We start from the raw sequence: 12,252 nt of genomic DNA, 5'->3' as shown, positions 1-12,252 counted from the left end.
GCGCTCCTCCACCTTCAGCTTGAGGATGCCCCACAGGTGCACGGTGAGTTTAGGGCTGGATACATACTTAGCCAGTCCATCACCTTCACCTTCAGCTTCCTCAGCAAGGCAGTTGTCATCTTCTAGGTGTGTTTTGGGTCATGCAGCCCCAAATCATGATGCTGCCACCACTATACTTGACTGTAGGCAAGGGACAGTTGTCTTGGTGCTCTTCACCAAAGTGCCACACATGCTGAAAGAGCACCAAGACAACTGTCCCTTGCCTACAGTCAAGTACAGTGGTGGCAGCATCATGGTTTGGGGCTGCATGAGTGCTGCCAGCTCTGGGGAGCTCAGTTCATTTAGGGAAACATGAATTCCAAGCAGAGCATGATCGCCCCTCTTCAGAAACTGAGCCGCAATGCAGTTTTCCAACATGATCATGACCCAAATCACACCTAGAAGATGACAACTGCCTTGCTGAGGAAGCTGAAGGTGAATGTGATGGACTGGCTAAGTATGTATCCAGCCCTAAACTCACCTGTGCACCTGTGGGGCATCCTCAAGCTGAAGGTGTGGTAGCGCAAGATGTCTTCACATCCATCTGCTCCATGATGTCATCATAGACGAGTGGGAGAGGATTCCTGAAGCAACCTGTGAGCTCTGGTGAATTCCATGCCCAAAAGGGTTAAGGCAGTGCTAGATAATAGTGGTTGGCACACAAAATATTGACACTTTAGGCACAATTTGGACATGTTCACTGTGGGGTGTAGTCACTTATGTTGCCAGCTGTTTAGATGTTGATGGCTGTGTTTTGAGTAATTTCCAGAGGAAGGTAAATCTATACTACTATACAAGCTGTACACTGACTACTTTAAGTTATATCAAAGTGTCATTTCTATAGTGTTGTCCCATGAAAAAATATAATGAAATATTTCCAAAAATGGGAGGGGTGTACTCACTTATGTGAGATACTGTACATACACATATATACACATAGCTTGCAGAAGCTTGTTCTTACCTCTGAGGTAACTGAATTGATGCTGGTGCCATCTGAAAGCCCGTTCCTGCGATACATGCTCACAAAGGCACTGGTGGGAGGCACAGGTCAGGGCAACAGTGGCCTATAGCTGGGGGGCTCACATAACCTCTCATCCATGCCTGGAGAAAGAAGACAGAAACCTTTTTTAAGGGGCCCAGGCAGCGACACTCAGTGCTGGAGCCATACTATTTTTGTTCTCATTATTCTTCTCTCTTTCTTGTTATTTTTCTCAGCTTTAAGTGTTTGACAAACCCTCAGACAAAAACCCATGGAAATTGGCAGGTGGTTCCACCAACTACTCAGTCCCAAAAAATGACACAAAAGGTAGGATTATACTAATCAAGTTTACGTTTTTGCAATTATCTCAAAAACAGCTTGGCTAAGAGTCAAAATTGTATTACCGTTTTAGTCTCTTAAAGGAACACTTACATTTCTGGAAATTTTACACTTTTGTTTGTTTAGGTTAAAATGCTATTAATAAGCTGATGGCACACTAAAACATAAGTGAATTCCACCAGAGATCAAAACTCATAATTATACCATTCTCATATGGTTCTAAGAAAACTCCGACCAATCATTACATTCAAGTTTTCTCGTGTCCTGTCCATCTTCCCCACGTGGAGGCCCCCGACTGACGTAACCGCTCATGTAACATCTCCCCCCACAACCCCACCCCCAAGTCTGTGAGACAACAAACAGGCTAGTAACAGGGACGCTTGTGGATATAAACTAATAATGGGGACGCTTGTGGATATAAACTTTTCTCCCTAACAATGGCAGACAAATGTGTACCACCGCTTCTACCTCCAGCCGCCCCAACAGGGAAATCAGTTGGCAAAAGAGAGAGAGACGGTACAACAAAAAGTAAATTCTTCAGTGCAATACAGTTGCGAGTTTCTAACAGACATTAGAAATCACTGCAGAGATCTAACGCTACAACCAAGAGAGCTCAGGATGTGTAGCAAGCTTGGCCGGCTATGTCGAGCTAGCCCTGAGATGACCGTGGTTTCGCCTGGAGCTGTCCCAACGGGGAGACGCTGGCAGCGCTGTCTGTGACAGGACGTGGAAGCGAGGGGGGGTGCAAACCAGCTGTTCCCAGCGGCCTTCTGGCGAACGTCCACTCGCTGGACACGGAAATGGATTACATCCGACTGTGGAGATCCACTCACCAAGGAGTGAGAGACTGCTGTTTCCTTGTGTTCACTGAGACATGGATTATGGCAACATTATCAGACTCCAGTGTTGAGCTAACGGGGCTTACACTACACAGAGCAGACAGGGAGGCTGCATCATCTGGTAATCTCCGTGGTGTATACACAAACAACTCATGGTGCTGTGATGTGAAGAGGATCTCCCAGTTCTGCTCTCAGGATGTGGAGGTTTTGACTGTGAAATGTCGACCCTTTTCATCTTACTATTGCACTATATGTTCTTTCTGACTTGTTGCAAACATTAGCCTACTGTAGCGTAGCCTCTGAAACATTAATGTTATCTTCCTTGTGCGTTTCCACTTACTAGTAACGTTAACGCTACTATCAAACGTTAGCACTGTAACCTTATTCTAAAACTCATCAGTCATCACTGACTCCGGTTGAGCTTTAAAACTGCAGGGTTGCATTTGATTGTCTTGGTTGTAACGTTATACTCGCTCTTCTCTTCCGTGTATCTAACGTTACCTTGCCAACGCCTACGTCTATCATACACGTAATGAGGATGTAAAGGAGGAGGGGGGAGTAGGCCTTTTGAGGGAGGTGGAGTTGCATGAGGAGGGGGATGGGACTTTGGAGGGAGGCGGGAGTTGTGGATGTTCAAATTTTTTCAAAGTGCTGTGTGTTGCAAAAAAGGTAAGAGCTGCTTTAATTCATCTCCATCATTGCTCCAATGGTTTTCTGCTCTAAATATGTCAATTTTGTGACTTTTTCCTCAATTTTCTCTGAATCCTATTCTCGCAAAGTCATCTCAAATTGTTGATACAATAGTTCTGAAATTTTGGCAGGATCATCAGCGGACTTTGTGGATCTGAGGTTGTCAAGAAAATTTTGATTTGTTGATTTGTTATGTCACTTGACATGCTGCTGTTTTGTGCTATGACCTATTTAAGTGCTGGAAGTTGTTATTTATGTGACAACGCCTGAACGCAACACAGGCTCCGCTCCAACTGAGTGTGCTTACAGTGCCGTGCTGCACTGCTGTGCGAGCAGCGTGTTTGTCTGTGCGTAACAGCAGTCTTTTAATGGTTATTTACACATTGTCCATAACAATAACTATGTCTGGTAACAAACTGTGCTGGGCTCGGGTCGGGTTTGGTCAGGAAAATGTGAACCAAGCACAAGCACTCTAGCGTGCTCACCTATGTGTGTGCGCATGTATCTGCGTGCACATTGAGACGGAGCCCTCTCCTCTTATATACTTTACTCACAAGTGTGTGAATTGACCTGGATATGAAGCGTCCATAGTGCCAAATAATATAACGGTAGAGCTAAGACAAAAAAAAAAAAAAAAAAACGAAAATCAGCAGTGGCAGTGCGTCACTGCCAGTTGCATATAGGCGAAACACCGTCATAATCAGCTACAGAGACCAGTACGAAACTCAGTTTGCACCGTCTCGGGTCACAACTTAGTTGATGCATGAAATTGAATGATTATTGCTTGAAGAGGGAGTGGTTACAATACATTTACAATAAATCTAAATTTCATGACATTTCACATTGCAAACATCAAAAAATTATAAGAAATCACCAGTACTTGATACAGAGCTGAAGTTTTTTCAACACATCCATTGAATTGCCACAAGTCTTCATTCAAGTGCAACCAAAATTGACACAGTCATTCTTTGGATACAAGATATCATGTTTCAAACAGTGTTCAGATCAGTTTTGCAGATAGCCCACAGTGATATTCAATATCCTATTGTAATTTGTACTGTATCCACAACATTTTCTATTTCATCACATTCTTAACCAAATGTCACCAAAATATTTTACAATATACCCGTCTGTCTGTTGTCCTGTATTAACTCCAAAATCCAAAATATTTCCACTCTGCTGATTTATTCCTGTGTTAATAATGTTATCCTCATCGTCTTTCTCTTGGTCGCTTACCATCTGCCTGCTGCTTTTTTGACAGTGACACAGACTTTCAAAATAAAAGCTTGTGCTAAAGATGACGATATGGATCGATGTTTTCACTTTTCATTGATGATATTGGATTGTGATCATTAAATTGATGATTAAATTGATTCACTCAAGGCATCAAAACTATGAATGAACACATGTGGAGTTATGTACTTAACAAAAAAAGGTGAAATAACTGAAAACATGTTTTATATTCTAGTTTCTTCAAAATAGCCACCCTTTGCTCTGATTACTGCTTTGCACACTCTTGGCATTCTCTCCATGAGCTTCAAGAGGTAGTCACCTGAAATGGTTTTCCAACAGTCTTGAAGGAGTTCCCAGAGGTGTTTAGCACTTGTTGGCCCCTTTGCCTTCACTCTGCGGTCCAGCTCACCCCAAACCATCTCCATTGGGTTCAGGTCCGGTGACTGTGGAGGCCAGGTCATCTGCCGCAGCACTCCATCACTCTCCTTCTTGGTCAAATAGCCCTTACACAGCCTGGAGGTGTGTTTGGGGTCATTGTCCTGTTGAAAAATAAATGATCGTCCAACTAAACGCAAACCTGATGGGATGGCATGTCGCTGCAGGATGCTGTGGTAGCCATGCTGGTTCAGTGTGCCTTCAATTTTGAATAAATCCCCAACAGTGTCACCAGCAAAACACCCCCACACCATCACACCTCCTCCTCCATGCTTCACAGTGGGAACCAGGCATGTGGAATCCATCCGTTCACCTTTTCTGCATCTCACAAAGACACGGCGGTTGGAACCAAAGATCTCAAATTTGGACTCATCAGACCAAAGCACAGATTTCCACTGGTCTAATGTCCATTCCTTGTGTTTCTTGGCCCAAACAAATCTCTCCTGCTTGTTGCCTCTCCTTAGCAGTGGTTTCCTAGCAGCTATTTGACCATGAAGGCCTGATTCGCGCAGTCTCCTCTTAACAGTTGTTCTAGAGATGGCTCTGCTGCTACAACTCTGTGTGGCATTCATCTGGTCTCTGATCTGAGCTGCTGTTAACTTGCCATTTCTGAGGCTGGTGACTCGGATGAACTTATCCTCAGAAGCAAAGGTGACTCTTGGTCTTCCTTTCCTGGGTCGGTCCTCATGTGTGCCAGTTTCGTTGTAGCGCTTGATGGTTTTTGCGACTCCACTTGGGGACACATTTAAAGTTTTTGCAATTTTCCGGACTGACTGACCTTCATTTCTTAAAGTAATGATGGCCACTCGTTTTTCTTTAGTTAGCCGATTGGTTCTTGCCATAATATGAATTTTAACAGTTGTCCAATAGGGCTGTCGGCTGTGTATTAACCTGACTTCTGCACAACACAACTGATGGTCCCAACCCCATTGATAAAGCAAGAAATTCCACTAATTAACCCTGATAAGGTACACCTGTGAAGTGGAAACCATTTCAGGTGACTACCTCTTGAAGCTCATGGAGAGAATGCCAAGAGTGTGCAAAGCAGTAATCAGAGCAAAGGGTGGCTATTTTGAAGAAACTAGAATATAAAACATGTTTTCAGTTATTTCACCTTTTTTTGTTAAGTACATAACTCCACATGTGTTCATTCATAGTTTTGATGCCTTCAGTGAGAATCTACAATGTAAATAGTCATGAAAATAAAGAAAACGCATTGAATGAGAAGGTGTGTCCAAACTTTTGGCCTGTACTGTATACATAGGCTGTCTCATGTCAACCAATCAGAGCACTGGAGAAATTAATTGGACTGATGAGCATCAGCATCACCTGTCAGGAAATGATATAACAATAAATTAGAAAAAAATACAGAATAAAGTATACATCATGATAAATCTGAACATCCATAAAAGCCCTTTTAACACTACAAATAATAAAACAATCGAGAGTAAAACATATATCTAAAGGGATCAAGGGGAAGGATGTATAAATATTCTAAATAAGGGCATCTAATACCAGTTCAGTGAGTCAGTACACAACTTCTATAAATATATAAGATCATGAGATTTATTTAAAATGTACAAAGAAGTAGAAAAATATTTAAATATTTAAATAGTGATAAGGACCAAGTATAAATAGGAAAATCATGTCAGACAAGGGAGAATATTTCACAATGTTTTTGCCAGCTCCAGAATGCACCAACTGGGTCAGGCAAAAAAAAACAATAAAATAGTGCACCGATCCTTTTTCAACAAACAAAAAACATCCAATATAGAAAAAATTACTAAGAATAATTTACAGCATAACATTGAGTAGCAGTTCATCATTTAATCCTTTGGGAGACAGAGTCTGTAATGTGAAGATCCAGAATGCCTACCTTCGTTTTAAGAGCAACTCATGGTCTCCACCCCTGGGTGGTAACGAAACTTGTTCAATCCCACAGAAGTGGAGGGAGGCCACGTCATGACTCATTTCATTAAAATGGACCGCTACTGGATATTCTTTGTCCTTGCAGCGGATCGCACTCTTGTGTTCACTTATTCTTTGCTTTAATTTTCTGGTGGTCTTGCCCACATAAGCAAGACCACACGGGCAGCGCAACATATAAACAACATGAGTGGACGCGCATGTGATCACACTTTTTATCGGAAACTTCTTTCCGGTACGAGGGTGACAAAATGTGCTGTTTTAAAAGTGTTATGGCACTGAGCGCAATTCCCACATCTGTAGTTACCATTAGGCAGAGGACTTAAAAGAGTTTGGTGAAGCTGGTTTCGGGTTCTTTTACTGGAGAAATTTGAGTGAACCAGACAGTCTTTTAAATTTTGTCCTCGCTTAAAAACAAATAAAGGTGGATCTTTAAAAACAGAGGCTAGTTCAGGGTCTCATTTCAATAAGTGCCAGTGTTTCATAAATATAGATTTTACAGCATGACTTTGAGGAGAGTAGGAAAGTGAAACATCCACATCCTCAGAAGGAGAGTCTGATGTGGACTTTGTGGTGGAGTCAGATCATTCTGCTTAGTCTTCTTCCTCTCCTGACCTTTCCACTGAGAGTGGAGAGGACACAAAGGATCCTGCAACAGAATGGACTTCAAAAAATGGGCAAGTCTGGTTTCCTACGAATGCAGAGACCACCCACTATGTTCCTGTTGCCAGAGGTTTGATTCCAGGGTCGACATGGTACCCCATCATCAAAATAAATCGAAAGAGGATTCCACATTGCAAATCCTGGTGATGGCATACCGTGTTGACCCCGGAATCAAACCTCTGACAACAGGAAGCAGAATGATCTGACTCCACAAAGTCCACATCAGACCACTTCTTCTGAGGGTGTGGATTCGAGCTGCACGATATATCGTTTGAACATCACCATCGTGATGTGCGCATGTACAACAGACAAATCGCAGGACATGCGATGCTTTCTCTTTTTTTAGAATATGTAAACTTTTGTTTTGCTTCGGAAAAGCAGCTCTGAAGAAAGCTCCTTGCTCCGCTCGCCTCGCTCACTGTCTGTCTCTCCCTATCTGAGCACTCAGCAGCCCCTCCCCCTCTCATGCACACGCTGCAGTCACACACTGAAAATGAGCGACATGCAAGAGGGAGAAACGGAGGAGGATTTATGCCTGGTACACACTACACGACTTTTCTGCCCGTTCTGAAAGTCACTACGTCACATTACACGATTGTGGAGTCATAAAATCATGCCGTGACTTGGCCGACAGACATGACATACCAATTATCCCCGGTCATCTTTCACGATGTGTATGATGTCATCGGGTTATTCTTGTCCTATTTTTATTACTTTTACTATTATTTGAGTCACTGTGTCTGTTCACGTGCCAGCCGAAATGTTCTTGTAGTCAAATAAAAAGCGCCGACAGATTGCAGGAGCTACATTTGAAGCACCGTATGCAAACATACAAGCCACTGAATCCTCCACAACAAGTTCCTACAAATGTTTCACATTAAGCCTATTTAGAAAATGGAGGGATTCTCTCAACCGAGGTTATAAGGGGCTTTTAATTTGAAACAAATTCAGGAAGTCTTGAGTTTGAAATGACAGCGCGATGCATTAACTTTATCAAGGCAACGGGAGAGGATAAAAAGTAAAAATATAAAGATACAGAGGTATTAATAAATAACGGCCCTTTTATAATGTAGTCTGTTTCAAATGAAGCTGGTAGCCTCTGCAGTTGTGGTGAGTAAAAGCCCCGCCACTATTTTTAATTTTATTACTTTATGTCATCTGGTGAAAATTCTTGTATTTTTTAATATCACAATATATTTTGCAAAAAAAAAAAAAATCGCAGTCAGTTTTTTTCCCATATTGTGCAGCCGTAGTGTGGATGTTTCACTTTCCTGCATCTCTCTGAGAGTTAGAGGGCGCATGATTTCAGCCTAAGCCTCTTCCACAGAGAAGCGCCTCTTCATCTTGCTCCTTGGTTGTCACAGGAATGAAATGACCAGACAGCCAAGCTACAAACAGTTTGTGACAGGACTTCAGCCAGGTGCATAAACTCACAAACTGTTGTTTTTGTTTTCACCACAGTGACCTCTTTGAAGTACAGTAAGAGAAGGGGGCCATGTTTTTATTTACCTGAAAGAGTGCATGTATGACAAAAGTAACTTTATCTCACACAACACAACAAAAATACACACACACACACACACACACACACACACACACACACACCACACACACACACACAGAACAAATCAACATGATAAATTAACAGTAAATCGTATGGCACAATAAGACAGAAAGAGAGACAGAAAAAGAGACGCAGGACAGACAGTAATGATAATAGCTTACAACAACATTAATTAAAGTAATAATATTATAATAATAATTACGGCTACGGATGTAACGATGCATTGCGTTGCAATTAAAAATCGATCGAATCAATCAAATCAGCGATGATTATTGCACTTGCTATATAGCAAGTGCAATAATCACATTTTAGTATTGTCCAAGGGCGCGTGAACTACACTTTCACTTGCTCAACGTCGTACGTCAACGTCACTGTTAAATTTCTGACAGTGGTTATACGGTTACATGATGGCTTTTCATTCAGAATGAAATAAATCTGAATGAAATCATTCAGAATTAAAGTTTTTCCAGGTAGTTTACATGGGAAATATTGATTCTGAATGAGGGTTTACACGGGAGATCAGTTTAATCACCTTTATTCGGGTCTGCACAAGGTTTGGGGCAGTGAAGGTTTCTGATTGATAGGGGGCGGGGCGGATGTTACGTTTTTACGTTTACCAGAAGAAAACACTGTAGTCCTCTCTCCGGATAACAAGATACTTGACGACGCCGTTCTTAGTGCCTTGTTTCGCTTATGTTCTTGAAGCAGCAGTACGACCTTGTTCTGCTAATGCTTCATCTGTTGAGGAGGAGAAGGGAGGTACAAGGTCGAAGAAGGGAGACAGAAGACCGTGCTGTGGCGAATGGAAACCGGTGAGTGCAACAAGTCCAACTGCTCTATCTCAGCCCGTTGCTATGTGCGCTATATACGTCATCGCGCCAGAAGGGCAAGAAAACGAGCATGTGCAGAAAGACCAGCATGAACTTAAAGAGGAACGAGTGTATACATTCACACAAAATTCTTTCATTCGGAATGACAAACGGAATAAACCACCCCCCTTTAATCGGATTTAATTTTCAATCAGAATGACCATTTTAGCCTTTCATTCTGAATGAAAGTGGAATTATACTGTTCATGTAAACATATTGACTGACAGAGATGGCAGCGGTTGCGAACCTGGATGTTGAATTTGAAATCGAGGATGCTCCACAGACTTTTAAGTCAGACGTGTGGCCGCATTTTGGCTTTCCTGTTTTCAAGAATGAAAAGGGTGAGAAGAGGACAGACGACACTAAAACTGCGTGCAAGTATTGCAAGAGATTAGTGCCCTACTCAAACAGCATGACCAACATGATGCAGCATGTCACTCGGCACCACAGTAAGAAACTCAAGTCGCCACTGCCTAAGAGAAAAAAAGTTTTGAAAGGACAATCCACGCTTACAAACGTATTTGCAACTCCGCTCGCCCAAACCAGTGCAAGGGCCAAGGAGATTACGAGATGCATCACGATATTCATGGCAAAAGATATGAGACTGTTTTCCGTGGTTGAAAATGAAGGATTTCGGGTGTTGGTCAACACACTGGAGCCCAAATACCACATCCCCTGCCGCCTGCACTTCAGCCAGACGGTGATGCCAGCACTTTACAAGGAAGTCAAAGCACATGTGGTACAGGCCTTCAGAGTGGCAGATAGTGTAGCAATCACAACAGACGGCTGGACTTCCAGAGCGACCCAAAGTTATGTCACCATCACAGCCCATGTGATCACCACAGACTGGGAAATGGCTAGCTTTGCGCTTCAAACTCGCCCTCTTTTTGAAACGCACAATGGAGTCAACATTGCTGAAGTGCTCAAAGAGGCTGTGACTGAACGGCAGCTTGAGAGGGCGAACGCAATCGCTGTCGTTACGGACAATGCTAGGAACATGGATGTTGCTGTGAGGGAGGCCGGGCTGGCTCCTCATATCAAGTGCTTTGCCCACACCTTAAGCTTAGCTACCCAAGCAGGTTTGAGTGTGCCCCGAGTCAGCCATCTCCTGGGCTGGGTCCGGCGGGTAGTAGCCTTCTTCCACCAAAGCCCCACAGCCACCGCAGTGTTGGCATCAACGACCACAATCTCATCATGGACATCACTACGCGCTGGAACAGCAGTCTTGATATGATTGAATGCTACCTCGAACAGCAGCCAGCCGTGGCTGCAGCTCTCCTCAGCACAGACATCTGACGAAATGCCTGTGAAATCGACACACTGGATAATTCGGACATCCATGATGCGGAGGACATGGTGAGCCTTCTTAAATCCCTGAAGACAGCGACCAACGTGCTGAGTGATGAAAAAACCCCAACCGTGTCTCTCATCAATGATAGAGCAGAGCATGGGGCCCAGTGAAGAGGACTCTGTCACCGTGAGCACCACGAAGACAGCCATCCTCAGCAACCTGTCTGACAGATACAGTGGGGAATACAACTCCCTGCTGGAGTGCACTGCAGTCGACCACAGATTCCGAGCTCTGCCTCATCTAGAGGAAGATCAGCGCCAGGATGTGTTCTACAGGCTGAGGGAGAAAACATAGCAGCACAACCAGGTAGGCCATTTATTTTACTGCCTCCTTTTTTAAAATTATTAATATATGTATATATTTTCTCTGTGCATGCATGAATTTAACAGCTTGTTTTATGGCATGTTTTTTCTAGATGTCTTCCAGATGTTTTTCAGTGTGTGTGTGTGTGTGTGTTTTCCAAGTGTTGCTTCTGGTGAGCCCTCTCTTAACCTACCTATTTATTTAGGTATTTAACTTATTTCTATCTCTGCTATTTACAGACCCATTTCCCTGTGGGGAAACAGGTGAGGGAGGAGCAGATACCAGTGCCCTCACACCTGCAGCAGAGCAGCCTGCTGACCGGGCAGACCCAGCAGGAGCTGAACTGGAGCCGCCTCCTCCCAAGAAGACAGCACTGGAAGACCTCCTTGGAGGGACTTTCGGGAACCCAGCAGAAGCAGCACAGCCCAATCTCATGACTGGGATTCTGGCAGAAATGTTTAAGTACAGAAGTGAAGCATCCATTCCCCTCAAGAACTGTCCACTCAAGTGGTGGAAGGAGAAAGCTAAGATGTACCCACTCCTTTCCCCTCTCGCAAAAGCATACCTCACCATACCAGCCACCTCTGTCCCCAGTGAAAGGGTTTTTTCAACTGCCGGAGACATTGTGAATGTACAGAGATCTCAGTTCTGCCTGACAATGTTGACATACATGTCTTCCTTAAAAAAAAAACACACACAAGTCGGGAGTTCCTGTGACGTCATGGACAGGCTTGCAGCATAGTAACTGAGCTCCGCTGGACAAAACTAAAAAAGAGTGACAAATACAATATTTCGACGCTGAAACTTAAAAAGAGTATCCATGAAATATGAGTTCCTCAGCTGGACAAAGGAGAAACAAAGAAGAAAACAAACCGAACACGTCGAACCAAGCCAACACAGCTGGCAGTAACACATGTCATTCAGACTCAACAGTACTGGAAGAGCTGAGGAAACTCTAAAAAGAAAATCAGGACGGCCATAACCACACCAAAATGGCCCTTGAACGTCTGGAACAAACTGTT

At 43.4% G+C, this 12,252-nt stretch overlaps 1 protein-coding gene across 4 annotated transcripts in view; it reads right to left on the bottom strand.

The window, feature by feature from the left end:
• The window catches only part of ralgps1 (Ral GEF with PH domain and SH3 binding motif 1), a 315,193-nt gene that overhangs the window by 286,973 nt on the left and 15,968 nt on the right, over positions 1 to 12,252 (bottom strand). For 3 of the 4 annotated variants that reach the window (XM_049604029.1, XM_049604031.1, XM_049604030.1), the window contains one exon: positions 1,001 to 1,140. In XM_049604029.1, the coding sequence (XP_049459986.1) occupies positions 1,001 to 1,057 (57 nt within the window). In that variant the 5' untranslated portion in view covers positions 1,058 to 1,140. Of the gene's footprint in view, positions 1 to 1,000; positions 1,141 to 12,252 lie in introns of those variants that run through there. The other variant, XM_049604033.1, reaches the window with a different exon arrangement.

The sequence above is a fragment of the Epinephelus fuscoguttatus genome, linkage group LG18 (assembly GCF_011397635.1).
Source record: "Epinephelus fuscoguttatus linkage group LG18, E.fuscoguttatus.final_Chr_v1".
In the NCBI taxonomy this organism is placed as follows: Eukaryota; Metazoa; Chordata; class Actinopteri; order Perciformes; family Serranidae; genus Epinephelus; species Epinephelus fuscoguttatus.
Note: the sequence above shows the minus strand (reverse complement) of the source record. Positions and strands in the feature narration are given on the sequence as shown.